This window comes from Amblyomma mixtum, chromosome 2, assembly GCF_055824585.1.
Source record: "Amblyomma mixtum isolate Tamu chromosome 2, ASM5582458v1, whole genome shotgun sequence".
NCBI lineage: Eukaryota > Metazoa > Arthropoda > Arachnida > Ixodida > Ixodidae > Amblyomma > Amblyomma mixtum.
The window spans coordinates 221284583-221305011 of NC_143013.1; the positions used below are offsets into that span (position 1 = coordinate 221284583).

Here is a 20429-nt window from a genome sequence, read left to right on the forward strand (position 1 = left end):
TTGGTTATTGCAGGAGCTAATGGCATAGCACACACGAGGATGGACACGAGACGAACACCCGCCCAAAATTTCTAGGCTTGGCAGGAATAAAACGGGCGAATGACACTTTCAGAGATCACACGCTGCTTCGGCTGCAGCCCACATTGTCAGCCCACGATGGCGTCGGCGGTAGGCGGCGCTTGATTAAAACAAACATGGCGGCGGCCAGGTATCGAAACTAAAATCATGTACAGCTCAACCTGGAGAGTCCAGGATCCCCACTATTGCTTCTTTCGTGGTCATAGCTCTTCCTCACAACCCCGGCACCTTTTCCGGCACTGATAGCACAGATGTGGAAGACTAGATAACCTCTACTAACTCGTCAGCACTTATAACTGGTGAGACCTAGAATTATTTCTCGACAACGTCATATTTTATCTCAAGGGCCCGGAACTAATATGGCATGAAACCCACAAGGACGACCTAGAAAGCTGGGAGACCTTCAAAGAGAAGAGCGCTGTTCTTGGCGCTTATTCAGGCCGTCGTGAGGAACGAACTGGCAAAAGGGAGTCTTTCTCCACCGGTGTGTTCCATTGGCCGCCAAACCGTCCGCCAGCCTCCTCCCCTGCTTTCCGCCCCAAAAAACTACGTGCATCTCGAGCCTAGTTCTCAACTGAAGTTTACGTGGCCTACGTCCAGGACATCTTGGCGCTTTGCCACAAGGTCGACGCTGCCATGAGTCAGACAAGTTGGGCTACGTGCTCAAAGGCATGGCGGACGATGCTTTCCATTTGATTCTCTGCAAAGACTGCTCTACTGTTGACACCATCATTAAGGAGTTCCGCCAATTTGAACGGGTCAAAGGCCACCGTATTCCGCAGCCGTTTACCCGCCTTCCGAACACAGCCGCTACCTCTTCCTGCGAGGACAAGTGGTCTCCATCCCGCGGGCCCTCGGACGCTCCACCCGTCACCAATTCGACCACGCGGATCGCCCAATGTGGACTGAAGGCCCTCGCACCTGTGATACCCCTACCACACGCCCCTGATACCACGCTGACCGTCTTGGCGCTTATTCAGGCCGTCGTGAGGAACGAACTGGCAAAAGGGAGTCTTTCTCCACCGGTGTGTTCCATTCGCCGACAAGCCGTCCGCCAGCCTCCTCCCCTGGTTTCCGCCCCACCTACTACTCGCGTTCACGTGACTGCAATCAGGCGGTAACCAGTCACATGCAGTACGGATTAAAAAAAGAAACAAATCCACAGAATCAGCCTTGATCAATATAAAGAATAAAGAATGAGGTAATAAGAAATTTCGAGCAATGACATTGCATGACCACTTGTACACCTGGGGAAAGCATTCGGTTCTGCATGCCATGATGTTCTCACGGTAAAAGTGAGTAGGTGTGGGATCCGCGGAATAAAATTAGAAATAATAAAGAACTATCTGTCAAACAGCCATCAATATGTTAGTATCAGTAAGTATACATCTCCATTTCAAGTAAATAAAGGCTTTCCGCAGGGCGCCATTCTAGAGCCTTTGCTGTTCATAACATAAAAAAATAATTTATGCTTTATTCCGAACTCCCCAAAACTCATTATCTGTGCAGATAACACCGATGTATTTTTCTGAAGCAATTCACTCCTATAAATCCAACACGCTTTCAGTAACTGTTTGGTCAACCTGTCTTCTTGGTTGAACATAAGCAAATTACAGTTAAGCAATGGAAATTAGATACATCTATCAGATATCTGTCGTAGAAATTTCTAATGGCCAATTGATATTTAAGGCTGAAAAATATTTACGTGTATGGTTTGAAGAAAACCTGTCCTGGAGCTAATGTTTGTAAAACAGTTGGCTGCCTCCAAGATTTTCCCACTTATTCCTGATTGGCTGCGAAATGCCCTTTATTACTGGGTATTTTATCCAAACTTTCGTAAAGGGCACCACAAGAAGTTAAAATTACGGAAATAATTACTGTGCAGAAGAAAGTATGAAGAATATTTGAAGACTGTCACGGTCCACCAGAAGCATTGCGTACAAGGCCACTTTTTATGAAACATCAAATATTAAAAGTCAATCAAACTTAATATTTCAAACTTCTTCATTATATAAAAAGGAGGAGCTTCACTGCACAAAAGTCTAATGTAACTACACCGCACACACTTCGTAAAGAAACTTTGCGACCACTCAAATTAAGCAACACTTATGAACGACGTATTATCAGATATCAAACACCAAGCCTTCTAAATCGAATTCACGAATTACCCGACTTCAGTGCTAATATCTCCAATAATACGCTTAGAGGTCTGTTGATTGAAAGCGACATAGATTTTACTTAATTTGGCATGCACGTGTCCCTAGTTTGCATTTTCGGGGAGTAAACTTTCGTTTTTGTGTCTTCCTTTTGTATAGCATTGTAGCATCGTATTATACTGTATTGTATTTAAATTTGTTACGCAAGGAAATGTGTAATGTTTGCCCACTGTGTAAGGGGCTGGAGCCATCGTTAGGCATTTCGGGTTTTCCTCTTGCTCCTATTTATGTATCGGAAAGAAAAAAAAACTAAATTAAATCAAATGAAACGCCATAATAATCGTGGACGGCACAGGGAAATCAGAGGTTGCCTAAGGCGTTCCTAGTGAAATCATATATCTATCTGTTCACAATCTTGCCTCTGAATATTGTTGAATGATAGCGAAACAGTTCAACATAAACATGTCCAAAAATTATTTTTTACTTATGTTGCACTATTTAGACTGGGGAGGATTTTCTTCTCACTTTACGAGTTTTTGTCTAGTCGTTGTGAAACTGCGTTTCGTAGTTTCCCCCCTTTACACAAATAAAAGTTACGGAGGGCTTTTAACACTGCTTACGCGGTGCGATTGCGAAAGCATTGTTTCTATTTTATTTAATCTTATTATTTATCTTTATTTAAAAGAGTTTTTTTATTTTCTTTCTAATAACACACCAATTCATTAGCATACAACCGTACGACAACGCATTTACAATGTAGGCCTTTGTTTCGCAAGAAGCAACGTGGTTTTGGGGAGTACAAAAAAAAAGACATCTACAGAGGACCTATATAGCACCTATAGAGCACCTTTCTGTACATAACCATGTAGAATAAATGCCATGAAACAAAAAAAAGCGGTTTTGGGGCGTATGGGTTGCTCACTCACCTCTGAATCTGAAAGTTCTGGATTCAATTCCGCACCCCTTCGGAAGAAATTTAATATTTTTATACCACGGTGTCGTCATCTAGAATATTTAGGACCGCTGCTGACGGTCAACGCTGACGCCGATTTTCGTTGCCGGTTAACCATATAAAGGTTTCGCATTTAAAAGGGAGTTACTTCAAAGACCTGTTTAATGAGAAATTTTCCTGCTTAATTGACGGCACGCTTTTTTCTCCATGCGTTGCTTCTGTCCATTTGTGGGCGAGACATCGCCAGCTATGTTACGTAAACCATGTTGTTTGGCCTAGTGATTTTCATTGCAGTGCTGTACTGTTAGCTGTACAGTGGCAAAAGTTAGCTTCCCAACTTAAGTACGATGAAATGATTGAAAAAAGTGGCAGGGGAAGGGAGATGCGCTCCTGAGATAAACGTTATTGCGAGTTCCCTGACTTCAAGGTTCTCTAAGATAGAACCTGCCGCTCATGTTTGTAGAAACAGACACGCGAGGTACGTCGCATTACTTTTCTGACACTTGGTCTCTTCTCAAAGGAGCCTTCTGGTTAGCAGTGCACAGAGCGCATTTATTATTAATCTTTTTTACAGCGCCCCTTCTTGGTTTTCTCGTCGGGGTCGTATAGTGGTAGTAATACTAGTAGTAGAAGTAGTAGTCACAAACAGCAGTTACAAATCTTCTCCACTTTGGGAGATTCCCCTAAACATTTGACCAGTAACAGTAGTAGTAGAATCTTGTAGCCGTCGGCGTAACCGGCGGGTGAGTTACCACGGAAACCACTCGGAGGATGGTTACTGTAGAAAGAGGAGGACATGCCTCCGCGGTGGCCTACTGGTTATGGCGCTTCGCTGCTGACCCGAATGACGCGGGTTCGGACCCGGCCACGGCGGTCCAATTTCTATGGAGGTGAAATTCTAGAGGCCCGTGTACTGTTCAATGTCAGTGCACGCTAAAGAACCCCAGGTGGTCGAAATTTCTGGAGCCCTTCACTATACGGCGGCCCTTTTAGCTTGAGTCGCTTTGGGACGTTAAACCCCTATTAACCAAACCAAAGAGGAGGATATGACGTTAGTGGAGGAATCTGTAACTAGTGTGTGATTACCACCGCAACAACTCGGAGGGTGGTTACCGATAGCGGAGGAAGTCCCATCCGGAGGATGTTCAGAGCGGAAGAAGAAGGGTATGGTGAGAGCGTATAAAGGCGCAATCGGTGGGTGGCTGCTACAGCAACCAGTCAGTTCTTAGTTAACCTGAAAGGAGGAGGAGGGCTACCATAGAAAAAAGAGAATACGGCGAGAGCGTAGGAAAGCGTGACAAGGGGGTTGTTAGTACGGTAATCGTCCGGACGGTGGTGGGCGTGGAAGGAGGGGGACTAGCAAGTTGATCGGAGGAATCCCCAGCCAGAGGAGGGTGACCGTGGAATGAGGAGTGTTTGCGAGGGTGTATAAAGGCGTGGCCGGTGGGCGGCTGCAACAAGAGCAGCAGCAATAATTACGCAGGGAAGCGGAGAAAGGTTAATGCGGAAGAAGGACGTTATTGGGAGTGCGTAGAAAGGGGTAACCGGTAGGTGGTCACCACGAGAACCGTCCCGAAGGTGGTTGCCATAGAAGGAGGAGGGTATGGCGAAAGCACAGGAATGCTTAACCGGTGAGTAGTTACCGAGGAAGGAAGAAGCAATGGCAGCAGGGTAAGGCGCAGGCGGAACGAGTTTGCTGTGGGAACCACACTGAGGGCAATTACTATGAAAGGAGGAGGGTTACCGTGATGTCGAAAGGTACGGCGAAACGCGTACGAATGCATAACCGGCAGGTGGCTACCACGGTAACCATCCGGAGGATGGCTACTGTTGGAATAGGAAGCACAGTATGGCGAGAACCGAGGAATGCAGCATGGTCCACCTGCGGAAGCTGCTGAGAAACGCGCAGCCTGTGGAGAAGGCCGTCAGTGGTGCCGCATGCTCATAGACTAACGGACTGGAAAGGACAGCTAGTCGAAGTGCGAGTATGTGGGCAAAAATAAAAGCATTTCTCTGGAACTATAAAAATAAGAAATCGCTCTCATATTCCTTACCTCAACATGTAAAATATGAATACGTGAACAGCAGTCGCTGAATCCCTGCAATGGTAACCATCCTGTAATTTTTTGTACAGGTTTAGTTCTCTTGATTTAGTTCTCTGACTGAAGCTGACTGCGATGGCTTGCCGGTTTTTGTGAACAGCGTACTTGATTTTCAGGTGCGTATGAACTACAGCGGCACAGGCCCTCCTAACCATACTAGCAATTGCTTTTCGTGCAATATATGTGGAGGCTTTCTTTCGCACTTGAGTCCCTAAAATACATTGCTCCGCCTGTTTGCCTCAACTCCGGTACGAGTTGAGTTTCTATATCTTGAATGAAAATTGTCACCAGTTTTAGTTTTACTTACTAAATGGGCTATCAAGCAAAATCGGTTGGCCACCAATAAACTGCACGACATATGGCAGCACGGTTGTCAGAAGAGTTAATTTTTATAGCACGAAAACACCAGCCGCAGATCGCGCACCGGTGTTGTAGCTGCGATCACATTTTCCGCAACCGCTCCAAACTATATGAGATGTGTTGTAATGAGAAAATCAGAAAATATGGCAAATTTACTTACTGCAAAGTAAAACAAGGGAGGTGAAACCTTTTCCCGCGTCCATCGTGTTAACACGCTGCCGAGTTCTTGTCACCACGAAAATAACTCAAACAAGCAAGTTTGAGACGACATATATCTTGAAGCATTGAAGCAAAGAACATAAGTGCCATACAGATGGCTGTAGATTTTGCGTAGGCAAAAGAAGAGAAAAATATGTTTGCAATGACAGCTGGAGTGCTCAAATGCCGCAGTCCTGCTGGTTTACAGAAAGATTTCATAAAGAACTCTTCTTCATGACTCGAATCCAAGGCGGCGTTTCATTTTGTGACACGCGCGGAAATAACCGCACAAAATTTCTGCGGAAAAGCAGCGGTAGCAAAAACTCGTTCGGCGTGGCAAAAATCGAACAAAGCGGCGGTGTTGCCAAAAGGCCAAGAATTAAAACATCCATCTTCGGCCCCTGCTGAGCATGTCGTGCCCTCTTCTTCGTCGCAAATGAAAATAAAAGAAACAGTAACCCAAAGCAGCTAGCCAAGCTCCTTTCAAACTTTTTTATTTTGTGTCCACGAAAACTTAAGCTTTCGCGCGCAGTTTTGCTCGCAGACAGTTCGGGCGCGCGTATATTGGCCCGATTTAGCACCACAGCCTGAGGCATGATATTTCTTTCCAATGGCTTGCGGTTACCTCTAACTTTCAGGCAGTTATAAATGAGACCCTCTAACAATAAAAGGTCACTTAGGCTGATCAACTATGGCGGCAGCTTGTCAGTAGCCATTTTTTTCACATTAAAACAAAACTATAAGCTCGAAAAGGAACAATCTAAAAAAATATTTTTTTTTTTCAGTTTCTATCTTGCCAACTGTCTCGCTCGCTGTGTAAGCGATTTGTCAAGTTCACAAAGCTGCTGCAGCGTTCATTCCACTTTGTCCGCTATGATTTCAATCAATTTTATACATTTATGCGTGTAGTGACACTGCGAGCTGTTTTTGTAAGGGCGGAAAACACCAAGACAACACAAAATAAAAGTGTGAGTCCCTCTACCTTCAAATTTTTCTTGTTGGTTTCTAAGAACGAGCCCGTAGATGTGAAGATCGCATTTATTTTACTTTTCGTAGCAGCACATATAACTTGTCAGGCGTCCACAAGTCTCGCTACACAAGTATAAGGGAAGATCTAAATACCTGTAATCTTAATGGCCTTCGGAAGGGTGTGCCTCTTTCCTATTTTGCTGGTCGGTAAGTAGCATCTTTCTGTGTATGCCCAACCTAAAAAAAAAAAATGTTGTCAGAACGACGTACCCAAGCCACTTCTTTATTTCATAGATGATAATCATCAATAGTGCCATGTCGTCACTGCCTATCCTGCTCATATTGTTTAAAGCGCGAAACGTTTACGCACTACTAGCAATCCTCATTAAACAGCATAACTGATTAGCCAAACGTTCAAAAGACTTAAAGCCATGCTAGCGCAGCTTCTGCTCGCAATAGAATTCGGACGACCATAATGATGTACTGTGTTTGGACTGCAGGTTAGAGAGAGGAGTTAACACCACAATTGGCGAATGTCTACATTTTTCGTGGCTCGAATTCTGCTCCACTGAGCGCAACACTCCCAGGGTACAACCCACGCGCGTCCAGAGAAACAGGATAATCAAGACAATTTTTACGGTAGATGATAGGAGAGAAATTTGGTTTTGTCCGTGCATTATGAAGACACTATAACAATGGGAGACCACATAGTTAGGCAGTATGCAAAAAAAGCAGTGCGAAGTTTTATTTCGCAGGTCTTATGTTCCCTACATTTTGTTACCAGCTAGCTTAACACGACGCATTTCTCGTCCGTGCCTTTGTCGTCCCTACTATATTACTCGCACGATCCCGACTGGTCAGTGGTCAGTGAAGTAAAGACGTATTGTAACTGCAGTGATACGGTGTCTGCGACTTTTTTTCGAGGGTTATTTCTTTTCTTTGATATGTGCACACGAAAGTGGATCACTCTGCATCATCCGGTTTTGCGAACGTCTTGGTTCGTAGGCCTAAACTATATAGCATTGCGGCAGCTGAAATGAGTTTTTTAACGATTAGCCAGGAATTATCAATGAGCGTCCGACCTTAAACTGCTGCGGCGTATTTGAAACCGGTTTGTGTTGAACCTCCATGCAGCACTGCTCGTAAATATTAGCATCTTTGGCCAGTGCATTTTCCGCAGAGGGTATGCCTAATGGTCACTCCTCTGCAGGTATGACGTTTGTTCTGTGGCAATTGGAGGACGCAGAAGAAAATATTTCTTTGTTAAGCTCGCAATTTTTTTGCAGTGTCCGCGACAGTATTTTCCCTGAGTGATAGTAACCAAGAAGGTAAGTTTTAGCAACAGTTCTTTCTATTTATTCCTAACACTCGCAAATGAAAGCGTATCCACCTCTAGCATATGTAAGCAGCGCACATAATTAGGCATGGTATATGGTTACCAGAGTGTGCGAAGTTATGACTACTTTTTAAACAGCATCCTGTTGTAGTCGCGTCGAGGTAACATTATGCGCCTTTGAAGAAATGCGATAAAACATTACAGAGTTGAACCTGAATCCTTTACTTTTCAGTGCAAGTGAGAAGATGAGCATTTTATTTGACAGCCTTATGACTAAGGAAAATTTCCCAGGAGATTTTTGGGCACGACATAATTGGAAGTTTGAGACAGTACTGTTGTTTACTGCTGCTCTGCAATGGTACTGCCAGCCGCTAGCAGCGCATGCACAGAATGCGTGGAGGAGGGCAAGAGCGCCCACACCTGGCCTTTCTGGACCACCTGCGCTTGCGGTGTTGGTGGCTGGTGGTAGCTGTGTACGATAGTGGTAGACGGGACCGCTACGCTAGAACGCTCTTGTAGAAATTCTTAGCGCTAAACCTGCGCACAGCTAAACGCGCTGTAGCGTTCGACAGGCGTGACGTGAGGCAAGAGTGTCAACGGTACCAAATACCTCTTACTTATGCAGCCAGCGGTGGCTAAGTGGTTATGGCGCTCGGCAGCTGACCCGAAAGACTGGCGTTTGATCCCGGCTGCGGTGGTCGAATTTCGATGGAAGAGAGATTCTAGAGGCCAGTGTACCATGCGATGTCAGTGCACATGAAAAAACCCCAGGAGGTCGAAATTTCTGGAGCCCTTCACTACGGCGTCCCTCATACCCTGAGTTGTTTTGGGACGTTATACCGCCATGAACCAAAACTTACTTATGATTTCAATAACATTACGTATGTGGAAGCAAAAGCCGATGAATCGTTAGAAATAAAACGATACATTTTGCTACCTCTCTTTTCACTAATGCCCGAAGTAGTTTTTCGATGAGTAAAATTTTAAATTCCTCCTGTAAACCCTGTAAACTGTAAACTCTACGGTCACGAGGTCGTAAGGGAATTCCTTTATTGTGAAGCCGGTTAGCTAGCACGATTTTCTATGAACGCCGCATCGCAGCTTTGTATTCATGCCATACAAAGCATAGAGTGAACATGAAAGCAGGTGTATCCATGGGCTCCCATAAATTCTGTTAGAGGGAATTCTAAGAATTCCTGCGAGTACACTGGTGGTGGTGGTGCGAAGAGTATGCGGTATATGACTGCTGCATATATATCGCGATAGTTCCTTGTTAATGAACCTGTGGGCATATTTAGCTTAATTCATTTATTGAGCAATTTCCTCTTTCCTACTAGTTTTTGAGCTGCAGATAAATATGTCAGCTAAATTACAGGACGAAATGAAAAACTTAAGTTTATGTCACTATTATACTCACTGTATTAGGTGGTCACAAGCTATATCTGAAAATTTATATTACATGCACGAAATTAATTTCCTTCTTTACATTTACAGAAACTACCACGTCCTGCACAACTTCTGCGAATGTCTCCAGTCAGGATTACACTGAAGGCACACCTGTAGGAAATGTCTCCATTTCCGATAACTTGGAAAGGAACGGTAATGGTATTCTGGCAAAAAATATGGATCAAATTCATTTGCACTCTTTGAGGCACTGTGCTTGAAGGAATTCACTCGACCCGCCGCGATGTGCACTGTGGCATGGCGTTCGGCTGCTGATCACAAGATCGCGAGTCCGACCCCGGCCGCGGCGACCGTATTTTTGAATGCAGGCGAAATTCATAAACGTCAGTATGCTGTGAAATATGTGTGCACGTTAGAGAACCCCAGGTGGTCTAAATAGAGCCCTGCACTACTGCGTCCCTGATGGTCCATACGTTGCTCCGGGATGTTATACCCCACGATTTACATTTGTTTACAATTCAGTTGATTTAAACCTAAACATATTCTGCAGCACCCTGTCTGCTTGGTTAGGTGGGACAAATTAAGATGAGGTTTCAACCACATCTGAAGTCTATGCGAAGAAAATTCTCGTCGGGTTGGAACGCGCTCAATTTCTTCCTGAAGAGCTATTAAATGGTCAGCCCTGTCTTAAACGTCAATAGCTCTCGTCCCCTTCCGTATAGCCACAAGACGCAGGTTGGTCACGAACGCCGAGGGCCAGACGCAACGCACAGCTGTTGATTTTGGGGACTATATTCTGAATTCGTCACGGTTGTAGTTTAAGCTCGATTAGCGGATTATGTTCTACCCTTATCAAGCTCTCCTCTTTTGCATGCTCAAACGCGATCTTAAGTTCCCAGCGGTCCATGTAAATCCGGCGTCGTCGAGATGGAATGACCTGATCACCCCATGGTGAACTGCATAGCTATCGCTGAAGTGCGCATCATCTTTCACCGGGCAGCTACGATCATCGCCAAATATAAAGATCCAAACGTACCTTCACTTTTCGCGCTGCCTGCACCGAAAAAATGCTGGCCCAGACTGCTCGAAGTCTCGCACTGTTTTCACTTCAAGCTAGGACAGAAGGTATTGCGCCTTATTGAGAAACCGGAGAGCATCAAAAACCCAGCAGACGCAGCCGACAAGGTTGACAATAAATTGCCACTCGATGGACTATGTGGCCCTATCAAAGTCCGCTTGCTTTCAACGTCTGGCATCCTCGGCTGCGCAAACCATAGCTTACGGTTCTTGTGGGGGGTCACGCTAGGCCAAGGTATCACCCTCACGCCTCTCTCTATCTTGTCGCGTTCGGCGCTTACGGTCTGCGTCACGGGCCCGCAGTTCGTGATCTTGCCGTCGTCCTCGCATAAGCTCACGGCGGCGTCCTCGCATAGCTTCTGGGGTATAATATGCCGAGTACTGGCTCTGAAGATAGGTCTCCCTCAAGAGCGGGCCTTCAAGCCAAAGTCGTTCTTTACGTCGACGTCTCCGATTAGCTGGCGTGTGAAAATGTGCGCGAAAAATGTCATGCGCCGCTTCTTCATTAGATCATCTCATCCGGCTACGGCGGAAGACGAGATTCCGAGTTATCTTCCCGTGTGGACGATTTCTGCAATAACAACGGCGAAAACGATGTGGTTGGCACGAATGGCTCAGCATTCTGTTCTAGGCCACCAAAACACCGAAAAGCTGCCATCATTCGCTTCAGCGCTTCGAGGGAAACCGTCAACAGTTTTCGCATTTATTCGCATTAGATTTGCGCTAGATTTGCGCTAGAACCTCGTTGTAGAGACGCCAAGCGTTATGTTCTACATTGTCCTAAGTATAATAGGCTGCACAGCCGCTACACTGTCGCATACTGCACACTACACTCTGTCGCATAAGAGCATTTCTGAAAACAGCGGTCGAAAAAGAGTGTTAAGTTTACCGAAACGACGGAATAATGCTCATAGACAGGTGGGAGAAAAGACACACCGTCCCGTCTGTTAGCGCTCTTTCGTTGTCTTCGTCAAGATGAACCAACCAACCGAACTCCGCCTTCTCTTTAGGTGTTAAGTTGGTCCGATAAGTATTTAAAGTACAGTACTACACTTCGGTGCATACGACAGAAAGAACCAATTAATATAAAGCCTCCATTGAAGACAAAACAACGATTACCGCAATTGTCCTGAGTTGCGCATTGCCAGGACGGATGTTCCGCTAGAAGGCACCACCCTCCCCAACGAGCACAGGTAATCGGCCCAATATTGGTAGTATATTGACAAAACTGGTCCTACAAAGAACCAGAGTGAACCCGCCCCCCCCCCCCCTTCCAATATTGGCCAATTACCTGTGCTTCTCGGGTCCTAAACACATCGACGATGCACTGGCTGGAGGTGCTACCGCGGTATGCCCTCGCGCTCATACTGGGATTGATCCAAAACTTTATACCACTGCATTAATACAAACATTCAAGAGAATCTCGTGTAGGTGTCATTTCTTGTGTATAAGTGAAATCTCACTATTGATTTTTCTTTCTTTGAGCGGGCTGTTTCTAATATTAGGGCTACATTTTACAATCTCATATCAAGCTCGCAAGACGATTGTTTTTGTATATCTCTGCAATAATGCTGCTTGTACTCGTGCCCTTTTTTCGTCTGCGTAGATACCACCATTACTGAGGCACCGGTAACCAACAGCACGACGAAAAGAAGAAGGCGGGACAGACCGACAGGTGCGTTTTACTATCGTCATGAAAACAAACTAAACAGGTGGAGATTACATAATGTCTTTGAGGTGAAGATCAGACAACCGTTACTCATACAACCTACTACGAAATTTTTAAAGCTACATGCTTTTCTGCTGTCTTTATGTCTTTTTGAAGCTAACACCTTGTCGCGTATTCCTTCTGCCTCTCTAATATTCGTACACTGCCTGACGCTGCTCCTTTACACGCGAACAGTCTCCGCTGCGCTGTGGGAAAGGTATTTTCTTACCCGAAGAAGGCGATGTTACCGAACACTAATAACCATTATTAGTAGAACGTTTCGGCTGGAGGACCAGGCGAAACGTTCTACTAATAATGGTTATTAGTGTTCAGGCGAAACTTTATGTAATGAACGCTTTTAGGTTTTTCATTTTTTGATGATTTATCTCTGATTTTTTACCAACCAGCTGCCAACTCTCTCGTAACGGTCATTTTAATCCAAGCAGTAAACAAGCATTCGTTTGGTAACGTTCCGTGTATTTCTGAAAGAGTATTGAAGATTACGCTACACGGATGTTATCAATGAACTTACAAAAAATAACCCAGAGTGCAATGAGAATCTTTGTATAGCCTTCACGGATTGCAAAATGGCAGTTGGTTCAGTAAAAACATGAGCATGCATGCACACTGTTTTTAGCCATAGCACGGACCATATGTACATAAATATGCTAGAAAATGCAGCGACAGCACAGAAGCCATAACCTTCCGTAGTCCAAGAAATGATGTTAGGCAGGGGGTATAATCTTGTGCTGGCAGTTATTCGAGCCAGCAAGAAACATTCAGAAGTTTGGCTCTGGAATGCCTCGGAGGTGTGCTGTTAGGCGTGGATATGAGACACACATAAGCAGCCTACGATTTGCTGACTGCATTTTTCCGCTAAGAACTTCGAAGGACAAATTTTATCGAATCATTTCAAGGTAGAGTTGTGGGCTTAAGATTGAATACTAAGGAAGGACCAGTATTATTATAGGGCTCTAAAAATAACAGCGGGTCCGAAAGGTGTGTGATATTGGAAGAAACATTGATTAGATTTATCTAGGTAACGTATTTATGGCAGATGACGATCATTAATTACCGAATAACTGGAAAATAAATAAGTTTGTACTACATCTGCTTTCATTGCTATGCACATTCTTTATCTACTTTTACGTCCGCTACGTGCAAGATGTCCCAGTTCTGCTCTCTACTGCTAGACTATCTCCCGAACTGAAATACTCAGCATGCACAAAAAACAAATTCTGGTTCAGACTGGCAGGCGAGTTGATGCTACATAGTTTTGAAGAAATAGTGCAGAACGACGGGACGCAGGCCCAGAAAGCACGCATTCACGATCGCTTTACGCGTGCGCGCTTCTTGAGGCTTCGTTCGGTCATGCTGAGCTGTTTCTTCAGAATGCACACATAAGCTATGAAAATAAGCCAGCCGATGTCCGCGGAAGTCAATGTATGTAACCGGAGCGCTCTCCCGACGCTCTACTATGTGGGTTTTAAACATAAAAACAACAAGAAAGCTTCAAGCCGGAATAATGCCTGAAGAGTGAGATAGGTATCACGAGAAAATGGCAGCAGCAGCACTAGGAGACAGAAAGAGAGCGGACTGGAAAACTTACGCCGGTGAGCGATATTGAAGCGACAATCAAGGTGGGCAGGGCATGTCTCAGAACAAATAACGACAGGTGCGTTAAAGAAACGAGGTTTATGCAAAAGAAAAAAAAAGATAACGGGCATTTTCAGAGAATGTAGTTAAGATAGTGTAAAATTTGCTTGGATAGAGTGATCGCGTAGGGACGAAGACCAATGAAAGGCGCTAACGTTACCTTGTCTTAAGACACGGTAACATTTGTGCCTTTCATTCGTTGAAAGACCGAGGAAGTCTCCTCTGTTGTTCAAACGGTAGCTCGTATAAAAGTCCGTGAATTCTAATGATGTCAACGCTTTCATGCTTGGAAGAAGAGGAAGAAACAGCGACTTCTTTTTCTTCATCTTATATTTTATTAGTTTTAAGCCACATAACAAAGCATGTGACACTGAGCTAGTCCTAAATTTTCAAGATACAACTTTGCAGCGCGTGACATCAGAAAAATTTTTAGGTGTATGGTTCGAAGAAACCATGTCGTGGAACACGCATGTTAGCAAGCTGGTGATAGAACTAAGTAAAACAGTTGATTGTCTCTATAAGCTGAGAGAACTACTTCCAGTGAGGCTCAAGAAAGCAATATACTTTGCTAACTTCTACTCTCGTCTTTCATATTGCATCTTAGTTTGGGGAGTTACAATCATCCATAACTACAATAAACTAGAGTGACTACAAAAAAGATGTTACGAATTCTTGACAACTTTTATGGAAACCCTAGCCAGCTATCTACTGATCCCTTGTTTACTAAACATAACATGCTTAAAGCAGCTAAATTATTTGACTACAAACTGTCTCTGTATATGCATAAGCATAACCTTCCGAACGATGCACACCGTCCCTTGCATGCTTACAGCTTACGTAGGGAACTAAAACCAGGGCCGCGTACACGAACGAATTATGGCCGGTCCACACTTGACTTCCGCATACCATCACTTTATAATAAATTTAAAACCCACATTGATTTTACTGCCCCATTTAGCTCATATAGATAAGAATTAACAAATTTTCTGATGAGGCAATGAATATTACTGCAATCAAAATAAATGACACTGACCAATAAATAAGAAGTGACACCACTACTCGACCGGCGGACAACTGATTGGTTCTTGATCGATTAACTTTTGTTTGCATCATAATGTGCTAGCTGGTATTGGTTTGTTTCTTTTTAAACGTAGTGAAATCAAATATATTATAATGAAATATTATTCTATACCTCTTCAGGAAGTGTAAACACTACATTTGCGGTTTGTATCAGTTTCATGTTCATATTCATTTTGACATCTGTTGTGTGTGTCATCCTTTAGGAAACGTAAGCACTGCACTTGATATGGGTACAAGTTTCATGTTGATATTCATTTTTATTGTGCTGTGAGGTTCACTGCATGATGCTGCCTGTAGGCCCCCAGGGCCCAGTCAAGCTGTCTGTGACAGCTTTTTGCCTGGGGGACCCCCAACTTGTAGGTTGGGAATAAAGCGGATTTGGATTTGGATCTTGTTCCAACGCCACTTGCATTAGATCCATAGGATATCATACTCTCTACGCGGTCATGCTTACAGTGTAAGCTATGCATGGTCACGTATTAAAGCATGGGCGTACAAATTTTTCGGTACTCTTTACTTGGCCCATCGTGCATCCCCCGTAGAAGTCCAAGCTTCCTGTGGAAGCTACTCTACTACATCTACTGCTTCTTCCCCCTACTTTCCTTCTTCTTTTAACTTCACCAGTGTGACACAGGTCGCCGATTTCTTGTCCACGAGGCCAAGCATGCAGTATACGTTAGAAACCGCCATGTACGCACTTTTCGGTTGAAAAAGCACAGGTGCTCTTCGATGTTACCCAAGTGAAGTGTCCACCCTCGGACGGTTGGACAGACGGACATAAATGAGCGGTCACAGTGCAAGTTCTCACTCATAATACGTACTCGCATAAATAAATAAATAAAGAAACCTTACGCATTGCACCTTTTTATGAAAAGTTCACTATATTCCGCGGGTTCTTGTTCTTTTTTTTCTTTTTCAGTGCCACCCGATCCAACCTGTGTATATTATGTCGCCAATACGACCGGAGATCAGGTTTGATAACTTTAAACACAATGTACTAGTAAGCAAGAGCACAGAGAGCCGCTTTGACATTGGCCACGCGGAAAGAACAGATCTCAGTCACAACGAAAACAGCGCAAACCTCACGAGGGACGCAGAAAGGGGAGACGAGACACAGCGCCTGTGTCTCGTCTCCCCTTTCTGCGTCCTTCGTGAAGTTTGCGCTGTTTTCGTTGTGATGCAAAACCAAGTAGCTCGTGATGTGTTCTTCAGATCTCAGTGCCGAAACGCTCAAAAATGGCCATCACTGTACAGTGTTCTGACCAAAGGGGAGCAAAAAATATGGGCCTTTTGGAACCAATGTCTTTCGCAGTTATTACTTAGGCTGCACACACAACGCGCTCTCGAAGGGCAACCAATCTTAGGTCTGACATGAATACGATAACTCTGTAACACTGTGTTCTGTGCAATGGGAGCAGCCTGAACTTTCCTCTGGCAAGAACCTGAAATAGAGTGGAGGGTAGTGGTTGGAATTAGTCTTGCCCATGTAGTCGCTTTGAAGCTAAGCTCTGAGTTTTCAGCACATATTTTTATAGATAGCGGTGGAGGATGATTTGCGTAGTGTGTAAAGCTTCGACATACCATTCCATATTCGAAGGCTCTTGGTTCCCCTGCTAGCTAACCGGTGTACGTGAGTCACAAGGGCCTTGTACTGGGTGCTGCTAAGAGTAGGGGTTGCGGTTCTGCTTTCACTCTCGGTCACTTTGCCCGACGGCGGGTGAAGCATATTGGAGCGTTTTACACTCATTCCACAATCATCCCAACAGGCCCTCATCGGATGCACGGTTTACTGCGAAAATTATACCAAACCCTATGATGGGCGGAGGGAGTGCGTGGTAAGTTATCGCAGCTAGAGCTCAATCGCACACTTGTGCTGGGAGCTCGGTTTCTGGGTCGTGGTACGTCGTAACGCAAAATTGCGGCATCCACTTTGTGGCCGTTAACGATGTTGCACACATACTCGGGCCAACAGAACCATGTTCATCTACACCTGTCGTTATTTTGTCCATCAGGGGCAAGTTCGGCGTTTCAAGTAAGAACATATATAAATATACATGCGCAGGTGACTAATGTGCATAGAACTGGCAAGAATATTGTGGATTACTGGCGTATGTACTTCGTCGCCGCTACAGAATCGTTTTCCAGGTGGTTAATGTGCGCGCATTGTGAAAAGCAAATTAGGTTTCTTTCGCGGATGCATTTCACCATGCTAGTTGGGCATCCTTTCCTTTTTCAGGAGCATGTCTGTCGAGCAGCCTACATTTTTTATGTTACAGAAATAGTTGCTGCCAAATTATCATTTTTTTTCAGGGCATTTGAACATGCAATGTGTATGTTGCGATTATTCGGTGGTGCTGGGTTTAGGGTATTGGTGAAAACAGGGGTGCGCAGCGAATAACACTCTCCTACACGTAATCCATTCTCATTGCTCTTAATGTCTGCACGCCCGATTTTATCGTTCCATGATACTGCGTAGTTGTAGAGCCCCATAAATCGAAATTGCAGATGAGCACTTCTGCTAGAAGTCTGTAAAAAAAAAAAACGTTCCCAATTCTTCGGCAAAGCACCGCGTTTTAACTGATGCTGCGTCTATGACAAATTATTTTGGTTTACTTTAAAAGTTGTTCGCTGCTGTATTTAATTTTCCAGCGTTATGTGACTGCCCATCGAACACTCATATATTTAGAGCATACTTGCCGTAAAACAGTAGCTAATGCTATGCCGCCAGATGCTGATCGTGTTTTTCTAACCCTTGCCCTTCATAGGCGAGAAATGCTAACTTTACTCCTGCAAAAGTTTTTATTGAAACTGTGTGCACTTATTTCTTATATATCTCGATGTGCAACGAACCACAATTAGAAAAAATCGTGCAGGTTATTTGTTTACTGGTGCATTTTTTTCATCAAAAGATGCCTATACGAAAACCTTGGTTCTTGGTCATTGCACTTCTTGGTCAAAGCAGTTTGCCTTCCGGTGAACTAGAGTGAAGTTATCACTTCTGGGGTCATATATATATTTAGCACACTTTTGTAATGAAAACGTTTTCTTAATTTTTTTCCGCATTCTGATATGGCTAAAACAATATGGCTCTTAAGACAGATAACTGTTTTTATCTACTATTAAAAATTCACGGGACCACTTTGTTGACCTAAATTGCGGTGAGGCGAAAGCCTTAAGCGTGGTGTTGCTGCTTGTGTCACTGATATGTGGTTACGATGTTAAGCTTCGCCTCTAAGAGTGGAACGCTACAGCGTTTTTCAAAGCTGCCAGGGAGTGCACACAACGCCATCTCCTGTTCGGCTCCCCGCCTTGCTCGTCGGCAAATTGGTTTTTGAGGAAAGGAATCGTATTTGTCTCGCATATCTCGGTGGAAACCTGAACCTCGCCGTAACGGGAAGGGAGGAACGAAGGAGTGAGCGAAGACACCGTATTCACTAGACGCGCCTTTGTTCATTCCAGACCATTGAGCTGGCATGGCGGAGTGGTTAGCGTGCTCGTCTCGCACTCCGGACACCCTGGTTCACTTTCCCAACTCGACCAATTTCCTACTCGGTTTTATTTATTTATCTGGTCTGACTAGAAAGGTTAACTTGGCTTAATGATTAATTAAGCAATTAACTAAACTCAATCCCACTTACTTGGAGCATCACTATACCATCCCATTAATTGGTTGCATGGTTACTAGCCAAAGTAAAATTGGCCCCGTTTGAAATTCGCGCACTCTGACGTCACGACCATTTCGACCGATTGAAACAAGATCAGCGTAGCTACGGTGGACACCTGAGGTCTCGCTTTGGCTTGAGGAACAACCGACCGAGTTTTCGTGGAAACGTATTTGCTACGTGGTTCTTTTTTCCGGCATTTGAATAGAACCCGCGAAGCATAAAAAAATACCTACGCAGAACACGAGAAGACGGGCCAACACGACAAAAATGCGCTGTCTACTCAGTACAAAGGAACTTTACTCGTGTGATAGCGACAGTGCCGGCTCAGCCGGTTGGCGTAAAGGTCAGCGCGATACTTATGTATCCTGATCCAGTAACCTAGTGTGTAACATGAGAAGGGTTCGGGTAGGACTGAGTGCGTGATACCAGCGGCGGCTCTTTGTTCAACCTCGCGGGTCGGCAGCGTCGCAGATTACACGCTCTGCAGAGCGTACATGTTAGTTGTGATTTATTGCTTTGTGGGGTATAACATCCCAAAGCTACTCAGGCTATGAGGGACACCGTAGTGAAGGACTGCAGATAATTTCGACATCTGGGATTCTTTAACATTCACTGACAGCGCTCAGCTCGCGGCCGTTTAACATTTCACCTCCACTGAAGTGCGAAAGCCACGGCCGGAATCGAACCCGCATCTTTCGGCTCAGCAGCCAAGCATTGCAAACACTGTGCTACCCGCGGGCCATTGTTACGTGATGCTTTACGAATAATCTTCGTGACACTCCTACTAGAGAGAAGTCCCGGGTAATCTATCATAACTTAAAATGACGAAGACAACCTTAAACCTCTCTGCCTTTTTTTTCCTTTCCAGAACATTACTGTTGCTACAGCATCCACTATGCAAAGCGGAACACCGTACATCTGCCCCATGGGCTTCTGCCTAGCTGGCTACTGCTACAAGACTGGAATGAAACTTCCTTGCTGGGTGTAGTTTTAATTTCTTTTTGCTGTTTTCCTTTGCGTTTAGACATTGGTGGACATGTTCTGTGGCTTGCAACTCTTCTGAAAGGCTGAATAAAAATCTGGTATTTTACGACTCAACATGGGAATAGATTTGTGTGAAGTAAAACAAACAAATGCATGTTACTAACTCATTCGCATATATAAGCCCGGTGCTCGGATGATATGCCATGACATTCGGGATAGCTTGCAACTTCACCTTCTCCAGTAAAATGTCTCCCGGGGAGAAGGCGAGCTATCATGGTCGTCTGTGGCGTCCATGAGACTAATATTTTCTTGCTCGAAGATGTGCTTCACGGCGGAAGCGCACTGAAGGACCCCATAAAGGGCGTGGCAGATGGAAGTATTTCTCAAGAGGGCCGCTACAGAGGGGCGAAGGGGCCTCCGGGGAGCCGAGCGCGAGCGGACATCGCCTAATAGAAGAAGGGCGTCGGCTGCCGAGCTCCTGGCAATTCGAACAGCAATGGGGCGGCGGTCGGGCGGTTCAGGGAATGCTTGACGTTCATAGCCTGGTGCTTGTATTGACACTGTTGGTGTGGTTGCTTCGGGGTCGTACTGCGTGTCAAGGAATGTTTGATGCGAAATAAACGTCTCTGTTCTCTTAAGTTCACCGTGGATTGACGCAATACGTACCGCATAGCTGCAGGAGTAAATATGAAAGGTGGTGGCCG

General features: G+C 44.8%; 2 protein-coding genes across 3 annotated transcripts in view; one reads left to right on the plus strand and one right to left on the minus strand.

Annotated features, from left to right (window-relative positions):
- Positions 1-6074, minus strand: part of LOC149362675 (uncharacterized) — a 19814-nt gene extending 13740 nt beyond the window's left edge. Inside the window, exon 1 of the mRNA XM_089573158.1 lies at positions 5809-6074. Coding sequence (XP_089429284.1) covers positions 5809-5851 — 43 coding nt within the window. The 5' untranslated portion in view covers positions 5852-6074. The remainder of the gene's footprint in view (positions 1-5808) is intronic.
- On the plus strand, positions 4669-19839 carry LOC149362676 (uncharacterized). Of its 2 annotated transcripts, none has more exons than XM_089573160.1 (7): positions 4669-4817; positions 8102-8143; positions 9646-9750; positions 12239-12307; positions 15996-16048; positions 16843-16911; positions 19610-19839. In XM_089573160.1, exons 1-7 carry the CDS (start codon positions 4790-4792, stop codon positions 19727-19729), a joined length of 486 nt encoding a protein of 161 aa, XP_089429286.1. In that variant the 5' UTR covers positions 4669-4789; the 3' UTR covers positions 19730-19839. The 2 variants fall into 2 exon arrangements, with proteins under 2 accessions (XP_089429286.1, XP_089429285.1); XM_089573159.1 differs by lacking the exon at positions 4669-4817 and adding an exon at positions 6801-7022.
- The last annotated feature ends 590 nt before the right edge of the window (positions 19840-20429 follow it).